At 35.8% G+C, this 22,761-nt stretch overlaps 1 protein-coding gene and 1 long non-coding RNA gene across 5 annotated transcripts in view; one reads left to right on the top strand and one right to left on the bottom strand.

Moving 5' to 3' along the window:
• Positions 1-22,761, top strand: part of LOC133531032 (protein stum-like) — a 97,344-nt gene that overhangs the window by 17,897 nt on the left and 56,686 nt on the right. For 3 of the 4 annotated variants that reach the window (XM_061869112.1, XM_061869114.1, XM_061869115.1), the window contains exon 2: positions 4,248-4,861. In XM_061869112.1, the coding sequence (XP_061725096.1) occupies positions 4,269-4,861 (593 nt within the window). In that variant the 5' untranslated portion in view covers positions 4,248-4,268. Of the gene's footprint in view, positions 1-2,176; positions 3,040-4,247; positions 4,862-22,761 lie in introns of those variants that run through there. The other variant, XM_061869113.1, reaches the window with a different exon arrangement.
• Positions 1-22,761, bottom strand: part of LOC133531052 (uncharacterized) — a 142,804-nt gene that overhangs the window by 89,342 nt on the left and 30,701 nt on the right. The window lies entirely within an intron of this gene.

Raw genomic sequence — 22,761 nt, 5'->3', positions numbered from 1 at the left:
GCTATGATTTATGATGGTCGTACCGAGATGCCAAAAGGAATTTTGGTTTTTATAAACGTTGGGCTAACAGTAAGGCGAGCCGAACCGAAGCGAAAACTAGTGAATATAATACAATAATTCTACATTGTCATTGCCATAACTTGCTGGGAGTTTGCTCTAGCATCCTATATATTTAAGTTGTTGCGTGGGAGGATCAGTAGGCCTACCGCGAACCACGTTCAACGAGTTGCCTCCCTATCACACTTACGTACGATTTTACAAGTGCGACAGAGAGGCAATCGTCGAACGTAGTTCGCGGTAGGCCCTCAGTAACCCAGGGGTACTGGCCACGGTGAGCCTGTGCGCGCCCCCACGGTGTGTGGCGCCGGCGCCGACCGCCGCTGCTAGCCGAACCGCGCGCGCGCACCGACCTGCGCGTGGCTCCGTGGACGAGAGCCCTGCGCACGCTCAATCATGTTGCTAGGTTGCTACCCGGATTGATGTATTCCATTGTTCTGAGAATGAATTCATTAAAGTCACTTTGTTTTTAATATGTTATAGTTCTTAGAATTAATTATATTTATGCACCTAGGCTTATATTTGCTACACTATCGTATTGGGCAACTGGCATGATAGCTGTAACGTTATTGTAAATAAATAAATTTGACGACCGGTTTGGCCTAGTGGATAGTGACCCTGCCTACGAAGCCGATGGTCCCGGGTTCAAATCCTGGTAAGGGCATTTATTCGTGTGATGAGCATGGATATTTGTTCCTGAGTCATGGGTGTTTTCTATGTATTTAAGTATTTATAAATATTTATATATTATATATATCGTTGTGTAAGTACCCTCAACACAAGCCTTATTGAGCTTACTGTGGGACTTAGTCAATTTGTGTAATAATGTCCTATACTTAATATTTATTATTATTATTATTATACTACGACCTAGCTGTTTCTAAATTGATTTACCTATTTAACTACTGGATCTGAGCTATAGACCTAGATAAGCTTTTTTTTTAAATACATACTTTCTTCGTTGATTCGTTCATTATCACGGCGAACTCACAATAGTCTTAAGAGTCATAGAGCCTACTGGCGCTTAAGTCCTTTAGGCCAAATGTCAACATTCAAAATTTTTAGTTATTAATAGAATTTATCTATCTACCGAACCTGCTCACAATTTTACGAGAATCGGTTAAGAAATATGACCTGCATGGAGAACATACGGACATACGGCGTTTTTGCCCAGGCTGAAAGGTAGACCTTCCCTAACAGGCTAACACTCGATAAATAAATAGAAAAAAAAAAAAAAAAAAAAAATTAGTAATGTAATTAATAATTTGAAATGTAAAATTCTGGGACGATGAGTTTTGACAATATTGTTAAATAGTGGCTAGACCTCACTAGGATAGCTTTAAACTGAATAAATGTATGTAATAAACATAAACTTTATATGGCTACATGATAGCTCACAACTCTTACAAGTAATAAATTATACAAGGTGAACTTTATCATTGGAAATAACTTGTACACATAAGTTTTTAACGCAAATGCAATGAAACATTGAGTAAGCGTCATCTGATTCCCGTACTACCTAGTAAAAAGTGTATCATGGTGGAGCAGGATTCCCTTTGTCGTTGCTTATTCCATATGGTATTCCATATGGCTTTTTGGTCGCAGATTTCAGAATCTAACATGGTGGAGATGGCAGTCACGAGAACTAGGGGGCCTACACACTGTTCACCCCCTTGCCGACTTATCTATTATCACATACGACTTATATGTATATTATAAACATGTAACACACACATACCCTCATTTTATACATCTGTTGTGACCTGGGTTCCGGCAGAAAACCAGTGCTTTACTCGAAAGAGAGAAGAGTATCACTGAGCCGTGACCCTTTTGTCCTGCTGCAACGCACACAGTATGTAGGTAGGTACTTTTATTTTATTTTATTGTTTATTAATTATTCCTATTTTGTTGTCTCAATTTTCTTTTGTGCCATTTTTATTTTGTTCCTGTAATAATTTGTGTTCTTTATGATGATTTAAACTTTATATTGTGTGTTTTTGCAGCTGCCAAATAAATGATTTATCTATCTATCTAATGTGTAATTATTATAACTATTATAATATGACTTTTCTTATCATTAGATAAGTGGTAAGTTAAACACAATAGAAATAAAACTGTTGGAAGTAGCAGACCGGTAATTAGTTCGCGACAGTCGCATCGAGGCAGAATGACGCATGTCACTAAGGACTAGCACTAACATACGACTCACCGCCGCAACGCGCGAAAAAAAAATAAAAAACTGAATCGACAAAAAAAAACATTGAACCTACTCACCAAATTTTATAAGAATCGGTTAAGAATTGCGACTTGTAGAGGAGAACAATCGGTCATACGATAGTATTTTTGCCCAAGCTGAAACGTAGACCTTTGCTAACGCTCGGTCAGTTATTAAGCCAAGACATAGCAAGACAAGAGTAAGCATATTGTCGACATCTGTATTTTAAGATTTACTATAATTTACTTCTTTGTTAGCTTAATAACGACCCTAATGGTGACATTATTTCTGTAACTGTAACTATTTATTTTCTACCTTAATGACGACCCGTTCTTGGTGAATTTATTTATACAATTGAAATTTAAAAACTTTAGTCATTATAAATGAATTATTAATTGTCACATGTTTTTCTTATGTATATAAAGTAAGACAAACCGACAATCACAATATAAATTCCTAAGAATTTACCACGCGTAGTTTTAAGTGAAATTGTATATTGTGAGATAAATAAATCATATCATATCATATCATGGAGTATCGGACCAGAAATCAGCTTCCAAGCATTTTCAGAAGCGTTAAGGGTAGCGTTCGTAAGCGACATCGGTTGTATGCTCCCATACCGACGTCTCTTCGGTAGTTATGCAGGCGACAGAACTATCTCAAGATGGATCTCAAGATAAACTCAAGCTATTGTTGTTGACAAGCGTGGAAGCTATCTTAGGATTGTCTGAATAATTTTTAAGTGACGGAACTGTTTCATAATTTAGGTGAGCTATTGTCATTTTTATGCACACTTCATGGTATCCGGCAAGTCATATTGCAAATGCATTGCAAATCATATTCATGAAACATAGATACATACAAACACGTAAAACAAAACCAATGATATTAAATAATATAATTGATAAAAACAACTCTGTCTGGTCCCTAGCCATATATTTGACTAAGGTGTAGAGTTTGTGAAGTACGGGCCTATCGAGTTAGAAGCTTGGCTCTAAAAGAGACCTGATAACTTCTTGTCAGTGAGAGTCTTATGGTCTTGGCAACATTTTACATGGAAATGTTATTGGTGGGATTATTATATTTTTCGGTTCAACCCTGTGGGGTGGGGTGTCTTAAGAAAGACTTGTAAAAAAGAATAAAGCTCTTGAACAGCGATTTATTAGTAAAGTGTACATGGAACAGCCGTTCTCTCAAGTAGTGGTATTTTTTTTCCTCCAAAATTAAATCTGAGTAAAAACGCACTACATTGCGTTGTTTACATATTATTGTCCCGCAATATTAGACATCATGGGAATCCTAGCATTTCAAAAGGAATAGTTTGAGGATAGTAAAATTCCTAAAACAACCCGAATAAATCCTTTTCTTAAAAAATGCTTTAATGTCCGGATGGACCCTCTACAGGTCGAGTTTCTCTACCAATTGTCATGAAACTTTGTAAACAGGTTCAATCATTATAAAGATATTTTGTCGAATAAGTTTTTGGTAAAGAATAAAAATAAAAGAATAAAAGTTTTTGTTTTTGGTGATTTTTCATAAATGCTACATATACAGCAGCAGCACAAAGCCACTAGTTAATTATTATGCTAATTTTTTGATATCATAGGTAAACAACACACCTGTTTACTACTCGTAATAATTACGATAATAGCTCAATTAGGTACAGGCCGTCATCGTTAACCCAATTAAACGGAACATAGTGTAAATAAATTCGATTTCGAAACGTGACGTACGCGTTTGCGTTTAATCTCATTTTGTATTGGATTTAGAAAGAGCGCGCCAAGCGGGACGTTTTGGAAACTCAAAATCCTATACAAAATGAGACTTAACGCAAACGCGTTCGTCACGTTATGATGTCCATTAAATTTACACTAGGGGTACAGAAAGAAAATTGTAACAAACGCTAAAACTATTTAAATTAAAAAATCATTTGATGTAAAATAGTTAAATTAAATCTAATTGTTTTCTTTTCCAGATAAACAGCCGCGGCTATAAAATGGCCCTAAAACTCAAGTACACCGACGAGCACGGCATCCTACACATCAACATGAGCCCCTCCTCGACCCCCAAACCAGAATCCGGGTCCGACCTCACCGACCCCAAGTTCGACACCATCAACTCCCGCTTCCAACAGTACGATCTCTTCGGAGGCAAATACGAAGTGGAAGGGGAACCACAGTCATTATTCCGAAGCCGCTACAACAGTATTGAGGAGGAACTAGCTAATACGCCTTACGCGTTCAGCGGCGAGCGGTCGCTAGATATAACTATTAAACAATCTTTAAACGCGTCTCCGTCTAAAGATATAGAAGACGATAGATTCTTTAGAAACTTAGACGATGATAGCCTATTCGGACCACAAATAGACAAGGCTAGCTCTGATGAATCGCCAGCATTTACAGTGACTCAATTAATACATGCACAGGACAGATATTTTGATTTGTCGTCTAGACAATCGAGTAGTGTGTTAGATAGTCCGCGGAGTGGTAAAGTGGTGGTTGAGGTGAGAAGTGCGCCGGGGTCGGCCAAGAGGGATGAGGCCTTCAAAGTGCTACCCGGGGAGGCTGTGAAGGCTGCACCCGCGAATCCGTGAGTATTTATTTACCTACTAAGTTATTAGACGCACCTATTTAGTTGTCGTTAGGTGACATGGTGACAACCAAAACTCACCAATGCGTACAAGTTCAGAGCCATATTGAATTAAGCCAAACAGTGTTGATTGGCTATAATTATTTTTCTGCTATAAGTGACTTTTGTTGTCACCTGACGTTATTTTACTTCCATTAAAAGTACAAATACGTAGTCTTTAAAATGTAGTAAGTTAGATATAAAATCTTTTGACTCGTTTTCAGTTTGTAAACCTTGTTTTGTATCTCAGATGTGCAATTTTATTACAAAAAGCAAATCAAATAATTATTGAGCAATAAAATTGTAATTTTAATATTTAGAATATAAAATCACAGCTTAAAAGATAAATAGAAAAAAAATCATAGCTTAATCTATGATCGACGTTTCTTTAATTTCATATAGGTGAAGCTTTTTTGATTCAACTTATTCAACTCAGTGATTAAGCGACCAATTTATTATCATCTATTTAATTTATATAAGAAATTTAATACACATTGAGTTTTTAGGTCCACCGTTTAAAGACTGCAAAACGAGTTAGACCAGTAGATACCACATAATTACTTGGTTGGGTTTTACTTACTAGACCGTAATAATTAGGCAAAGATAGAATCTCACTTCCACTTTATAATTAATCATTTACATTTCGATTATTAATATTATCTCGTAGATATTATAAAACATTGTGTCCAGTTAAATTGCTTTTAAAACATATTTAATTAACTTCTATTGAACTAAATTAAAAATTTAAAAAAAACTGTAAGTAGGCCTCAGTATTTTTTTTATAAGACAAATCAAGATTTACAGTGATATCATAATATAGTGACATCAATGATATAAGTACATAGCAACATTTATAAATACAACATCCAACAATAACATGTATAAATATAAACAATAACACATTTGAGTAGGGTTGCCATCTATCTGATGAGGGGGGCTTCATTTGAAGTTCGGTTTTAAAAAAAATAAGTTTTAAGCCGCCCGCGACACACGCACAACCTGTTTAAAAAACCTGTTGACATGTCCGGGTTCTGGACTCTAAAATCCGGGGTTTTAACGCGTCTTGTCCTGGTTTCCAAATTTTAGAGATGGCAACTCTACATTTGAGTCGCCAACTGTCAGATTTTGCGATTTTAGTACATAATGATTCGCAGTTAGTTTCACTAGGCTTAAACCGACCGGAATGTGGGCCTCAAAAACAATACAAACGGTTCATATCCCGGTCGATTTGTCTACTATGTATATATAAATTATAAACTGAAATTGAGACCAGTTCCGCCGTGACTAGGGGTTCATGGGTTTACCCGCGTTTGCTAAGACACCGCTTCGAATCCTGCCTTCATCACTGGAAGGCTTCGTCACTTTTTCTTAAATATATGACATCTATTTCAGTTCACAACAAAGCATGTTGTTAAATCTAATGACAGTATTCTTGCGTCTTTTTGTTTGTTAATAAGAAACATCCGGCATTACAATATGTTGATGATTCTTCGTTGTTTAAAGCAATCATAATTTTATGACTCGGTTTGGTTTGTCTTTCGTGAACAGTCATTTTGAGTTGTAGGTCCTACAATGAAATGAAGGAAAGTAACGTAACGTAGGATAAAAGTACTATACCTAAGTTATTTAAAAATAAATGCTGTGATATATTAATATCAATCACCTATCTAATTGCTTAAACCAATCGGCCTTGGTTATAATATCTTATTAAAAAGAACTATTATGAAAACTTTGTTCCAAAGCATTTCACATTTTCTGATTTTTGTATCCTTTCTAAATTGCGTTGGCGGGCACCCTTAAAAATTAAAATTTATTATCCTACATTGTAGGTGAACGTCCCAATATCAGACACACTAATTAGATTAATTTTTAAACAAAATAAAAAAAATAAAAGAGTCCGCAGCAAGCTCGGTCGAATTTCACCTTCCCATACAAAAGGAGTTTCGTTCTCATTTTGAAACTACGTGTTGGATTGTAATGAAACTTTGCTTATAAAACAAACGAAATAGAGCAAAAACAGAAATTCGCTGTATTTTTTTAACTATGGTATCTGAGGCTACTAATAGTACATTACGATACAAGTGCGAAAAATATGTAATTCGAAACGAGTGGCGATAAATTAAAACACGACCGAAGGGAAGTTTTACAGTACATGACCCTTTAAATGTTCCACACAGTAACGTAATATGCTAAATTTCGGACTAGTGCTATAAAGTAGCACCATATGTACTGTAATAGTACATTACGATACAAGTGCGAAAAATAGGAAATCCGAAACGAGTGGCGATAAATTAAAACGCGACCGAAGGGAGTGCTTTAAATCGACACAAGTTGCGAATTATCTATTCGCACATGTATCGTACAACGTTTTACAGTACATATGGCCCTTTAGATGTTCGACATAGTAACGTAATATGCTAATTTTCGCACTAGTGCGGTAAAGTAGCGCTATATGTACTGTAAAGTAATTAACGCCCTAAGTATACCTTATCCCATTGTAAGTACAAAGTTTCAGAGCAATCTAGCTAGTCGTTTTGAAATGAGAGCGTAACTACGTTTGTATGGAGAACCGAGCTTGAGAATTTTAGCAAACAGCTGATTCAACATGATGTTGACAGCTCGGCGCCCGTTCGGAAACCCTTTGAATTTCACCAGGCTTACTGACGGTGAGACTTACAAATAGCCATACAAAGAGTCTCTCCAAGTGTCAAAATAACATTTATACTAAATAAATAAACCGCGTCTGGACTGTTAAACTAGCAGTCTCATAAACTAATGCTACAGAATACATAACTAGTATGTACCAAGTCAAGAATATTATACAATATTACAGAGACGTATAGTCTCCACGGTTAATACATTAAGTTTGGAGTTGTATAAGGTCCCCACGGTCTGAGAAAGTAATAATACACAATAATAATGACATTAATAAGATTTGGAGGTGTAAAGGTTCTCCAAGTGTCCAAGAATAAAAATAATTAAAAAGTGTATGAAATACATGTTTCACGTTAAGAGACTGTATTTTCATGTATAGGGTGACAGTTCAGTTTAGTATGAAAAATGTAGTTCCAATGAAATTCCGCAATATGGCGCGTGATCATATATTACTGGCCAGGTTTTAATTAGCAACGTTATTCATAACAATATTAACAATAGAAATTACAAACAGGGTTTTTTTTTTTTTTAAATAGGACAGTATTACACAAATTGACTAAAGTCCCACAGTAAGCTCAATAAGGCTTGTGTTGAGGGTACTTAGACAACGATATATATAATATATAAATACTTAAATACATAGAAAACACCCATGACTCAGGAACAAATATCCATGCTCATCACACAAATAAATGCCCTTACCAGGATTTGAACCCGGGACCATCAGCTTCGTAGGCAGGGTCACTACCCACTAGGCCAAAGTGGTCGTGGTTTCAATTATATGCCGTCAAATATTTGGACATTTATCTTACCGAGTGTCTGTGAGTTACCCCCTATAAGGTAGAACTACTAGTGCTCGACGCTGCACTAGTACTCGACATGGGCACTTTATGTCAAAGTGACAAGGATTAAATTCGAATACAGAAAAATCTTCGTTGTTCAAATTTAACCTATATTTCCATGAAATAAAGTGTCCATGTCGGTGACTAGTGCAGCGTCGAGCTCTAGTACTTCTACCTTACTTATATCGTGTCATTCACGAACACGCGCGCCTTAACTCGTAACATCATGTCTTTAGAGGTTAGATTTGACAAATGTGCGCGTCAACGTGAATGCCACGAACTATAATTATGTTAAAAATGTAGCCCAACTTTGTGGTAAAAAAATCTATAATTACCATGCTTTTAGATACCTATACTAGAAATAGATGGCAATTGAATGTCCAATTATCTACTGTTACAATTCGCTGAATCTAGAAGAAAGTATAATAACATTAATCAGCCTCTCCGACCATAAACAAAAGTCATATTTTTCACGCACGAACCGCCAGCAATACCAAGAGTGGCCAAATCACACTCATTTGGACCACTGTGTACAGTCAGCAAAAATATGGCGTATAGAAATTTATAAAAAAAATACTGAAATTATTGCGGAACAAATTATCAACAACAAAATAACAGGTGTATTCCAAGTTGAATTTTTGTTTCTTCTTTGCTCTAAGGTAGAATGGTATCATGGTATTATTATCGCCTGTTATATACATATTTTTTGTTTTCATTTTCGTAATCATGTCTAAATTAATAAATATAAGATCTTTACTTCGCTTCGCTCAATCGTTCGATAAAACTATTATAAAATGGTAGTTACTTTTTGTGCTCTCTGGTAGGAAAGCGTCAACTTTCGACCCGCTGCGCTAAATTAAATTGCCTCTTTCCGGCTCCAGACCAGAAAATAAGAAAGCCTTTTTACAGAACATATGGTGCTACTTTACCGCCCTAGTGCAGCAACTGGCACTATACGTGCGTTTGTCGAAAATGTATAGTGCCATATGCACTATAAAATTGTACAGTACACGTGCGAAAAGGTAATTCGCAACGAGTGGCGATAAATTGAAACACGCCCGCAGGGAGAGTTTTAAATCGATACGAAGACACGAGTTTCCTACTTTTCGCACTTGTATCGTAATGTACTATTAAGGCATTTCTTACTTTACTGCCCTAGGTATGTAATATACTTACTATCGCCGCGTAGTCTCATTCGCTATCATTGATGCTGACTGTACATTTTATGCAATTTCAGTTATTTTCGTTGATGTTTATTCATGCTGTGATGTAACCCGAGGTTACGATGTTTCCTGATCTCTGGTTTAGTTTAAATCGGTTTTTAGGGTTCTGTCGATTCGAAATAGAACCTAAATAACATTAGGGTACCTTTGAAAACCTTAGTCTATCTATATATCTATTAGAAACTTATGTTAACGGTACCAATCATGGAACATTTAAGAAAAAACTAGAGTAATTTTGATATTTCACCGCGATACCTGTAAAATTTCTAATGCTTTATGTGTTCAAAGTTGAATGTCTTATTCGTCCTTTATCTTTGAAAGCTACTGCAATAGGGTTGTTTCCATTTTTATTAAACGCTTGTATTACGTTCTATATTAACTAAAAGTTGCCCTAAAATTCAACTTTTACACTAAAAAGGGCTTTAAATATGTTAAATTAACATAATATATTTTGACAGATGCTTTCGCGCCCAAAACGCTCTTTGAAAATTGTGTGACGTCACAGTTTACGGTTTGACACATAACTACATACACACATAGAAGATACAAACTGTCAACTGACATTTGTCATTTGTTGTTTATCGCCTAACTGTCAACAGTGTCAATCCGAGTGTTGTGACGTCATCAGAATCTTCAATGACGTTTCGAGTTTGGTCACGTGACGTGTGCCAAAAGATATTTTAAATTTAATATTTACAAAAATATGGTCATTACAGGTCCCCTAAAAGTAGTTTAACATGTTCTTATAATCCGAAAGAATTTATTGGGATACAATTCTGCCCTAAGATTTGTAGATGGAAACAACCGCAACGCACATGTAACTCCTCTGGAGTTGCAGGCGTATATAGACTACGGAGACTGCTTACCATCAGGCGGGCCATATGCTTGTTTGCCACCGACGTAGTATAAAAAAAAATAGTTTCACCGCTTTTAAATTTTCAAAATAAATACTCATTAAAATTAGGTGAATTCATGTGACGTCACAGAATACGTCGAATACCTATGTCTTTTGTGTACTAATATATAAATTACAAGTACCTAGTAAAGTAACAAATCGTTTTGACTTTTCGTAGAATCATAGTTGCATCACAGACGAGCTGGTTTTACATATTATATACCTATTCAGTCTCTGAATCTCTAAATAAATTCAGATATTCCATGACCATAGATATTTTTCCATGCAAAAAAGAAGTTCCATAGACAATTATCTGAATTTATTCCATGTCTTTAGAAATTCAGGCTCTCAATTTCTGACAAATTCAACTCATTTGTCGTTATAAAGAATAACTTAATTGTCCGACATACATTGCAATGCATGCTTGAAAAGGAAAATGCTGCGGAATCCTCAGTAATGTATGCGCTTCTGTGTATAGCGTATATGTTATATGTATGTTATAGGAAACATGCGTTTCCTGCCCGTGAAATACGGGTCTAGGTGGCGGATATACGATCACCTTGTTTCTTTAAAGGCACATTCACCATTTAGTCGCAATCGCAACTTCGCAACACATATCCCCACTCATACTCATACCCTACTCATAGTGTTGTGTTCCTGCCGGTGAGTAAGGTTGCCAGAGCTCAACGAGGGGGGGCGGGTTTAGGGTCGGCAACACGCCTGTAACTCCTCTGGAGTTGCAGGCGTACATAGGCTACGGAGACTGCTTATTACCATCAGGCGGGCCGTATGCTTGTTTGCCACCGACGTAGTATAAAAAAAAAAACATAAACACAACAAAAATTGGTATTTTTCTAACAAACTTAAACATTTCGATTGAGGTTATTTTCCCTCGATTTCATGAAGACATCTAGATCAATTTAGAAATTATTTATTGTTTAAAAGGCTCTGCAATGTTGGTACAGTCAGAATTTGATGATGCGATCCTAGAGAAATCGTGAATTCAAAGATTTATATTATTTATTTATTAGCCTATAATGTCCCATTGCTGGGCAAAGGCGGGAGGCCTTCCCCTCTTCAAAGATAGTGAATTTTAGTAGATATATAGGCACTATCTCGTAATTCCTGTGAAAACATCATTTGATAAATAATATTGTCGACATCTGTATTTTAAGATTTACTATAATTTACTTCTTTGTTAGCTTAATAACGACCCTAATGGTGACATTATTTCTTATGCTGACATTATTTCTGTAACTGTAACTATTTATTTTCTACCTTAATGACGACCCGTTCTTGGTGAATTTATTTATACAATTGAAATTTAAAAACTTTAGTTACCTATTTTAAATGAAATATTAATTGTCACCTGTTTTTCCTATTTATATAAAGTAAGACAAACTGACAATCACAATATAAATTCCTAAGAATTTACCACGTGTAGTGTTAAGTGAAATTGTATATTGTGAGATAAATAAATCATATCATATCATATCAATAACTGCGGATAAAGACCATTAAATAATATTTTAAACAGATTTATGAAGTTTTTTGGTAAGCTGTTTTTGTCGTGTTTGTGTGCGTGACATCTTTAAGCAAGTGTGCTTTAGATTTGAATTTAAATACTTACTCTGGGGATAAAAATCGTTGATAACTAATCTCTATCTCCTACCTCTTTAATTTTTTTTTTTTTGCGTTTTGAAAGTTCACCGCACCGGAAAGCATTTTATTTCGATACATTAGAAGCAGCCTTATTTAGCGAGTCGTAATTATAATAACACGACTATAGTCTTCGGTTCGTTGACTCCACATTAACTTGGCGCCGCCGTTTCAAATATGTAAACGAAAGAGGCCAAAACTACCGCCCACGCTCTACCAGTGGTTTGTCGATTGAAAGAAGTACAGGAAGAATTACATTTACTTAATTAAACAGGCTTCCTTTTTTCTATTCTCGTCAAAGAAGCATACAAATGTAAGCTCCAGGTTTACGCCAAGATGTTATTCAATGTTACCTTTTTTTCGTAGACCTAACATATTTTATATATTCTACATTTATATTATTTATTTTGCATTAATTTATCAATTTAACTAAATTTAAATATTCAGGTTACAAGTTAATACGAGTATAATAAATATGTACGGTAAAATATGAAACTTACCGCTGAATATGTACCTACCATTCATAAGGTATAATAAATTAATTAACCCTGGAATAAGGGTGATTTTCGTAAACACCCGACGTTCGAATGTGATTTTGAGTTACCCAAATACTAACGTAACCTTTGTTAAAAAGATGATCATCAGCCATAAAGTAAACAACCACAAAAACAATCAGAGCGCCCATCGCTTGCGGTCAAACTGTAAAAACTATTAGTTGTCATCAACGGAGCGTGGCTGCATTCTTTACTGACCTCCGTTCCGTGCTTCCGAGGTACCTAAATTATAAAGGTTCTTTATAATTTTTAAAGGTGCTATTGAAAACTAGTCAACTTTGAAAGGTTAATAAGTACATAGTATTTTACCTACCAGTGTAGGTACAACTTTAAATTACTGTAAAAACCGGCCAAGAGCATGTCGGGCCATGCTCAGAGTAGGGTTCCGTAGTTACTCTTCCGTCACAATAAGCTAAACTGGCGCTTAAAGTATGGTAGATTGTTAACCAAGGGATGAACTGTGGGTGTACGTCTTTTTACTATGAAGGGGAAACTTTTTGCGATAACTCAAAAACAGCTAAACTGATCATATCCGCTATAGTTTTCATTTAATGTCTTTCTTAAGCTCTACTTCCAAGATTTTTTTCATATTTTTTGGACCTATGGTTCAAAAGTTAAGAGGGGGAAGGACACTTTTTTTTTCTTTCGGAGCAATTATCTACGAATATATTCACTTTATCAAGAAATGTTTGTTGAAGACCCCTATTAGTTTTGAAAGACTTTTCCAACGATATCCCACACTGTAGGGTTGAAGGAAAAAAAAAATGTTTTTCCCCACTTTACGTGTAGGGGAGGTAACCTAAAAAAAAAAAATTTCGATTTTATTGTACGACTTTGTCGGCTTTATTGATTTATACATCCATGCCAAATTTCAGCTTTCTAGCACTAACGACCACGGAGCAAAGCCTCGGACAGACAGACAGACGGACATGGCGAAACTATAAGGGTTCCTAGTTGACTACGGAACCCTAAAAAGTAGGAACTTGGATGTTTTTGTAGATTTTCATTGCTCCTAAGACTTTTGTCTTTTGGCAACAACACACGTTGGCTGGTAGAATGGATTTATAAGTAATGATTTTGAATTATAAATATTCAATATCATTAATTTCGATGTTTTTCAGCTAGTAATAGCAGATTCGCTATAAATGTTTCTTTTACCTCATCTAACCTTACCTACCAACATTGAACTATTCTCATTACGCACAGATAATGAGTATTTTGCGCCATGAGTTGTTTTTGTTTTGACAACAAACCATAGAAGCGTAGCGTGAATCTACCTAAACGCGTAGGCGCCATGAATTTTGCGGCGCCTACGACGTTTTGTTCGCGTGGACCAGGGCTATAACCGCGAAAATCGAAGTTCGTCAATTGCGGGCATTTTTCTCTGTCACTCTAATTACGTCTTAGTGAGAGTAAAAGAGAAAGATCCCCACTATTTGCGAATTTCGATTTTCGCGGTAGGCCTCCCAGTTGCAATTGCGATGATTTCATTGTTTGGTACGGCTTCTCTATAGTAATAATAACTCGATACCTGCCAATATCTGCCTTCAAGCTAGACCTTTTTCATCCCATTCTAAATATTCAGGAAAATCCGCAAACTTTATTTCTGCTCGAAAACTACTCAATCATTGAATCATTCGAATCACAAGACTTAAAAAAATGTCTACTGTCATTCTCCGTAAAAAAAGTGTAATGTCATTCTTTTGTTTATAGTCTGTAGTGTTTTCGTTTTTTAGGAGACCTTGGCAATTGCCGTGTAATGCCAATAATCAGGTGACAAAAACTTTTGCAAAAAGCCGCGTTTCTTTAATTCCGTATTATTAAAAAGCAGTTAGGTTTTTGTGAGATAGATGGTATAATATTTAACTTAAGCAAGGGTATCTTTTTGAAATAATTATGGTCGTATTTTTTATCAGATACATTACTCGTGACCCTTAAACTGCTGAACTGATTTAGATGAAATTTCGTAGGTATACTCTGGATAACCCACTTTGTCAGTAGAAGAGGCGCGAAACTCAAATTTTCTATGGGAGTACAACCCTTCGCATCTACTTTAAAAAAAAAAAATTTAACTGACTGAAATGGCTTGCCAAACTATATATGTAGAGATCTAAAGATACAAAGGATACTTGTAGTTTTTTTTCACGGAAATCATCATTATATGCAGTTGAAATCGCTGGTAGTGTCTATCACTAGCCTAAACTTAATTACTTAGGTACTTATAGGTGTACCCTTTAGCTGAGGCGGTTGGTAATCAGTAAAAAAAAACACTGGACTTCTTTGTCATACTGTCTGAGATTAGTGCTAAATATGTTAATGGCTCCAATTATGGGACATTTAATAGAACATTAAGAGTATTTTTGATATTTCACCGACACCTGTAAAATTTCTACTGCTTTATGCGTCAAAAATTTACAGGCCTATTCGTTTTTTACGTTTTCAATGTTTTTAATGAAAGCCAATATTATTAACAAATTAAAACTATGTTTTTTTGTTCCAGTCACGGGATGTATGGCGCCATTAATTTTAAAACTAACAAATACTGATGAAAAATGAAACTTAAGCAACCTTTCGGCTTTTGTTTATCGTAAAATGATGCCAGTATCTAAAAACTGATGGTAAATAATTGTTTTACAGGATTTATCTATACCATCCCATTACTGGTGCCAGATTAGTCCAATGCCAGTCCCAACATAGGGGCATTCACTATATACAGTATCAGTATAGCACTAGTGGGGTTGGCCGGTCGAAATATTTTGCAGATGGCGTCAGCCCAGGTTTCACCTGTCAATTTTATGATTAATATTTATGACCCGGATGCTAGCATTTTAGCCCTTTAGAGTAGAATAGAAAGCGTTTATTCGTGGAAGAATAAAAAGATGAAAACAAGCAAACGAAATAACAGATAATAGAAGTAAAATATAACGTATAAGCCACAACGCTAAACGGTACCGACTCAGCATGGTACAGCCTGGCTGGGCTAACGCTGGTCTTCCGTCTTTAAGCCAAACCCCATAGAACAAAACTAGAAACGAGGGAATCCTATGCTAGCGCCATCTACAGTTGCCAACCCCATTGTCTGAACTAACGTCATTCACTTGAACAACTAGAGCAAGCATCAGTATTACAGCTTATAACACAGTTTCCTAACACTACTTATTCCCAAACAGAAATTCAATAAAAACCGTTCTCGTTCACTTGAAGAGCTATTATTAAATAGTTAAATGAATATTTCTCCACACTAAACGGTCTGCTGCATCCATTATGCCTTGTTACGGCAAAAAGTACTAAATATCTATTAGTTTTAAGTACAATTAGGGTGAGTTTCCTGTGATGTAGGGAAACCTTGGTTTTATTTGAATGATTTGAGGTGTTAAGTTTACGGCGATCTACATAATATGGTGTTTTTTAAATGTCGTAAAAAGTTGAATAGTCATTCATCAATCACGTTTGTTGTGACATATACCATGAAAATTTGCAATAGTTGTTAATTAGTTTTGTAGGCCAGACACAGAAGCAGAATTAGAACATAAAACATCATTTTGATTTGACTCGCAATGTATCGTATTAGCACCAATTTACAAGTGTGAGTTATTAATTAGTTACTTTAATCGTATCAACATCGAATAAAGATCTACATTTATCCTTTTCGTTTATCGCCAATTCCATCCACGCTTCCCGATATCAGTCCCGATTTCGGGCCTGATAATCGTTTTCCGTTTCACAGAATCGTTAACAATATTTGAAATGTAAAAAATACTTTGTCTCTAATTGCCAAAAATATTCAATGTTTGATATTTTTGCGTATGAACCATTTTTTTACATTTCAAATATTGTAAACGAAAAAATAGTCTTGCTCGGGCCTTGTCCGATAAAGTGTGGATGTAACTGGCACTTGTCAGTCTTGCAATACAGCGAGGAAATGCTGCCAGTATCTACGGCACCATGCCGCAGGGGGATATTTTTTAGTATTTTATTTTAAGTTTAGTAAGTATTATTTATTAAATCTAAGTTTTATAGTGTATTAATTAATGCTACTATTTGTAAGAATTGTTGTACCGTTTGTGCCCAAATAAACATAAAAATATTTGGTTTAAACTATTATACTTAACGATTTTATTTATTGGCACTTTTGGCGTTTGTCGATGTGCGATTGCCATATCGGCTAGGTATTGAGGATTTTCTTTAATACCAATCGACAGACGTCAATTTACTTTTCGCATTAATTAAATTACAACAAACCGAGCGAAATATGAAATGATGCAAAAAAAGTAACACTTCAAACTTACACACCCCTATGTTTTAAACATGAGTTTCTTGCTGAACCAAATGTTTATTAATCATTAACAATGCAGGTACTAATCTACTTAAACCAATGTACAGTAATCTTTTGCAGTAATTGCAGGAGTTATTTAGATTTCTAATTCCAAACAACATTACAGAGGCAATACAGCTACTGTACAAATACTAAATTAAATTAAAAACTAGCTTAAATATAAGATAGGCCCTTAAGGCATTGTACCAAGGATGGTGGCGGCATTCCCTCGTATCACAATGCTGATACGTTGTGCGAAGAAGCCACTAGCTCTTCGGTCACCAGTTACGTCAACCAGACGCTGCGCGTTTTCTGCAAAAAAACTTGTGCGCTGTGGGACCCCATGGAACTAGAGTTTCAACTCCAAATGGTACAACATGTACATCTCTAGCGAGGCTATATATACCGTTATGACTTCTAATTGAAGATACTATAGGTATTATTATGGGTGAACTGGCATCTTTTCTGTGGACATTACAAAAGTTGGGTACATTTATCTATCTGACTTTCATAATACAACTTTTAAGAAGTAGAGGGTTTTAACATGCCTGGATATGGCCATGTCCGGGCCCAGGCGTCCACCACTTCAGTTTTCTATAAAACATCACGTAATCACCGATCGTCCGTCATAGAAGACGAAGTGTCGGACGCCTCGGCCCGGACTCGTACTAGAGTCAGACCACGTTCAGTTGGCAGCGATTTTGATAGCCCCAACAGTGCAAGTGTTATTTGAAACGTCAAACTTCTATGAAATTATGACGTTTACTTAACACTTGCACAGGCTGGGCTATCAAAATCGCTGCCAACTTAGCTTGGTCTCACTCTAAAAAAGTTTACACATATATGGCTATGGTTGGGTATGGATATGGCATGGCTACTTAATATCTATGGATATGGGTGGTTATGGGTAAGGAGCTTAAATCAAGTCATCAGTTGGTAGAATAGTGGTAGTAAGAAGTTTTCTAGAAGACAGAATATTAATTTTGGAATTATAAGTTGTCTATACTGTTTGAATTTGGCATGGGGCATAAACGTAACATGTAGCGTCATTTGGACTTTAAAAATTGATGTCATTTTGACATCACTCATAGCGCATATTACCTACGCTCGGAACAATAATAAGTATAAGTAAAATGCGACGCGACTATCGAAATTAGATAAAATTTAAAGCTTTGAAGCGGGAAGTAGCTTTGCGATCCTAACGACATAACAGTACTTTTTCTACTAATTCCATTTCGGGAGAAAAGGGTTTCCATTTGGAGAAATCGCGAAACGTCTGGTTGACGTAACTGGTGACAGAAGAGCTGGCGGCTTCCTCGCACAACGTATCAGTATTGCGATACAACGAGGAAATGCCGCCAGCATCCTTGGTACAATGCCTCAAGGGCCTATTTTAGATATAAGCTAGTTATAGTAATCATCTGTATATATCCATTATGTGTGTTTAGGGCTGCCATCCGTCCGGGTTTCCCCGGATTTGTCCTTTGTCCTCTGTCCCTCTTAATGTTCATGCATAAATAAATAATAATAATGCCTCCGGTTATATTACAAATAACTTACAACCCCTCTGGTGTTGCAGGTGTCCATGGGCGGCGGTAATCGCTTACCGATCCGTCTGCTCGTTTGCCTCCTCTATCATAAAAGCCTAGCCATAATACCTTCAGAAAACTTACAACGAAAATAATTTGACCATAACTAGGAACGGCAACAAAGTATCAATGCGTAATTACGCAAAAAATTAAAATGAAAAATTGCGAAATTTCACCGTTTCATTCAAATTATATAATAGTTTTTCAAGATAATGAGGTAATACGGCAACTCCATGAGGTAGAGGCACGTGCTATGCTGGTATTATTAAGTCAGAGCTTACTGTGGATTTAAAAATACTTTTTGTTGTAAACGTGACACAAATGTAGGTATAGTATGGTCTATCAAGCCATTTCCGTTAGAAAAAAGTGGCAAAAAAAATGTCGACGCGAAGGGTTATCGTCCAATAGATAATTTGAGTTTCGCGCTTTTTCTACTGACAAAGTTGTTTCACAGACTATAAATGTATAATTTGGCTCGAAGAACATCAGTTCAAATATTATTTTCTGCCCTGCCCTGCCTATTTTATTTCTACGGAAAAATAGTATGCGCACTACGGGAGGAATCGTAGGACATTCCATCCCGCGTGTTTGCCACCCTCGCCTTCGGTTCGGGTGACAATTTTTCACGCAGCGCGCAATGTTCTACTTTTCCTCAGGGACCGGCCCGCTATCCCTTATAAGGAGTTTTGTAATAACTATTTCACTACACCTACTTGGAAAAAGGGATCTCGGCTGCCTACCGGGAGGTATCAAAATTTTTTTTCTGTTCTGAAACTTTTCATACTTAAATCTCACTACGTTTGGTATTCTACTATAAAATACTTATCTTCGTTCAAGATTCAATGTACGCCCTCTCCGTTATCATATGATTAATATTTTGGTCCTTTGTGACTAGGGTTTGCACGTCGGATCTGAAATGTACGCGAAGATCCGCGGATCCGGAACCAGGTCCGGATAATTTCATACATTTCTGATCCGGATTGCAAACCCTACTTGTGACACTACCTATCTACTATTAGTCAACTATACTCTGAGGGCCTACCGCGAACACCGAAGTTCGCAAATTGGGGGCATCTAACTCTGTCAATCTAATTACGCCTTAATTGGAGTAAAAGAGAAAGATGCCGGCAAATTGCAAACTTTGGCCCGCAGGTATGTTTCTTGAACGGTATTTGACTAATATTATTATTATTATAAGGCCATAAGAAATACAGTTCTTTATTAATATTAGTCTAATACCATACAAGTAAAGAGACCTCCTTAGGCCTTAGGTGGCACTTGGCAGGAGCCTAGGCAGGCCATCCATTAACTACATCACACGTTTAGGGGGAGGGAGGAGGTCAAGAAAATGTGACAAAGGGGAGGGGCGAGTCACACACTTTGTGACGTCACTTTGACATAATCGGTAAACGATTTTTATGTTTATTTTATTCGTTGTAAAGGTAAATAACGAGTTTTTGGAACAGTAAGATTAGATTAGATTTCTTTATTTCACGATGAAAATTACACTATAAATCCTTTATAATTGTATGTAATCGTTAAACTGTTAATAATGTGATGTCACACCAGGGGGGGAGGGATTTCCAAATGTTGGGGGTGGGGTCAAAAACCTAGGAATTCGTGTGACGTAATTAATGGATGACCCCTAAGTACAAGTCAGATGACAAACGTACACGAATATAACTTAATAAACATAAACGTGTGCCATCTCCACGCCCAATAGTTAGGGTAAAGGCACCTATTACCGTGGTAGTTAAGGAACTTTTCAAAAGAGATCCAAAAATTAAGGGTATCAATGCTGTCTAACAGCCAGGAATATTTTTTTTCATCAGAGCATTTAATGAACTTTCCGTTTCACACGTTTTTGGATTCATTTTGGGTTATTATATGTATTAAAATATTTTTTGAAGCCAAAATGACCAAATCTTCTATTACCGTGGCAAGGGGCAGGCTGTGATTCTATTATCGCGAATTGAGCTTTCATTACCGAGGGTACAATTGGCATGATTTTTCTGCACTCGTTAATAGAAACCAAATTCAAAATTCGAAACCTAATACCGAGGGTTAAAACAATAATAACGACGTGGGTTCTGTATATTATTTTTGTGTCATTAAGTTTAATAATGACACAAAAATAAAAAATAAAACTATGGGAGTATGTTTAAAAATAAGAGATATATTCGAAGAGATTATAATTACACTTTGGCACAATCAAATACTATTAAATAGTTAACTTACCAAGTACCCACGAGTACCTGTATAACAAGTTATAAGTTGAATGTTTTACATGTAAAACAACAAAAATGATTGTTAGTAAAGTTTTACTAAGGACGTATATGACAAATAGGCCTGCCTGTTATTAAATAAAAGTAATTTTTAAATGCTATAAAGATTGATAAGAATTTGTCTTACTGACATAATTAGCTGCACAAAAAAAACAAGTAAGTAACATTTTCTCATAAGGCACAGCGTAAATTATAGTCGATATTTTATAAGCTGGACGTTTACCACCTGAGTGAAAGTTTACCACAGTGAAAAGGTAAACGTCCACCTTATAAAATTTCGACTATATATAAAAACATGAAAATTTTTAATTCTAATGTTTTTGATAAGGTAATTAAGTTAAATAAAGTCTCTCACATATTATGTGTTATAATTTACCCGTTTATAATTAACAAATCACAGTACTTTTCTTATTGCTGATTCTTATAGCTAAAAAAAATCATGTCTGAGATTTTGGACTACTGTATAAATAAAATTAAATTAAAAAAGATCTAAGCGGAATTGCCTGGCAGTTGGGTACCCTTCCTTGTCAGAGTAATAACTGAATCAGAAAACAGAAGAATTTAAATCTGATAATGATAACTGAAGTCTAAATTTTATCAACGAAATCTGTACTTGCGGTACCCTAAATGCGATATTTCAATACAATACCAAATAGTCACTCGGTAATAGATAACTCTTTAAGAGCCTATTATCGACCCATTCGATATTTCTCTGGGTCGGTAATAGATTTCTATACATTCTATTACCGAGGGTAATCTGATCATACCATCGGTAATAGGCTTAATTTGGAGTTTAATTAAACCTAATTCCGACCCATAAAAAGAATAAAACACAGATGGTTTTTCAAATCAAATCAAACACGTATATTACAAGCTTCTTGTAAGAGACAAAATCACATAACTGGCAAGTAAATTTTAGGTTTTAACTCCAAATAAAAAAAAGTTGACAGATTAAGGGTTCCCATAGAAACAAGGAAATCGGTGCTGAAGTTTTTGTTAAAAATTAAGGGTTAGTTGAATACTTTCCATACCACGGAAATAGCTCTTTAATAGCGTGAATAGATCAAGATTGGAATAAATAAAAGAAATTATAAAATTCATAATTTGTACCAAAACTAAAGAGTAAATAACAAAACTACCACTTTTTCTATTACCGTGGCATACCACGGAATTACTTACCACAGAAGTAATTGGCGCCTATCACCGCTGTATTTTATTTTCAATTTTAAACGTATTTCCCGGTCAAAACCTAAGTTAAAAGTAATTCAAAATCGTGTAGAAAACAATACACAACCTCTTAAAAGGCATTGCACTAGTTTATTTGCCATAACTATTACGTAAAACACTAAGTAAGATTGGAGTGCACTTACCTGTGGTGTCACGCGTCTGTATGGAACAACCGGTTCTTGCGCCGCCGTCGCACAAACTGACGAATCGCAAGTTTTTTGTTACACTCACACAAATGCACACTAATGGGCACGATAGACCAATGAATGAGCTTGTTTTGTGTATGCTTTATTTCTTAGGGAATAGATCTGTTTGCTTGCAAAATGCGTGTTTGTAAACACCGCGGTGTTAGACGTCGATTTTGATACCCGCGTTAATAGGCGCCGTTACCCTAAACTATTAACTATACACGGCTATCAACTGTCGTTTGCATGTCCATGTTGGCGTAATTACACAAGCTCTTTATTTGACGCACACGGTGAAACGCCAACAATGAAATTGCGTTTACAACAAAGAATAATGTATAATGCACGTTTCGTATGATATTGTAATGAGAAAAGTGTAATTTCTAATATAAAAGGTGTGCAAATACTGGTTTGAGGTTACTTAATCCATAG

The sequence above is a fragment of the Cydia pomonella genome, chromosome 24 (assembly GCF_033807575.1).
Source record: "Cydia pomonella isolate Wapato2018A chromosome 24, ilCydPomo1, whole genome shotgun sequence".
Lineage (NCBI taxonomy): Eukaryota > Metazoa > Arthropoda > Insecta > Lepidoptera > Tortricidae > Cydia > Cydia pomonella.
This window is presented reverse-complemented; position numbering and strand designations above follow the sequence as displayed.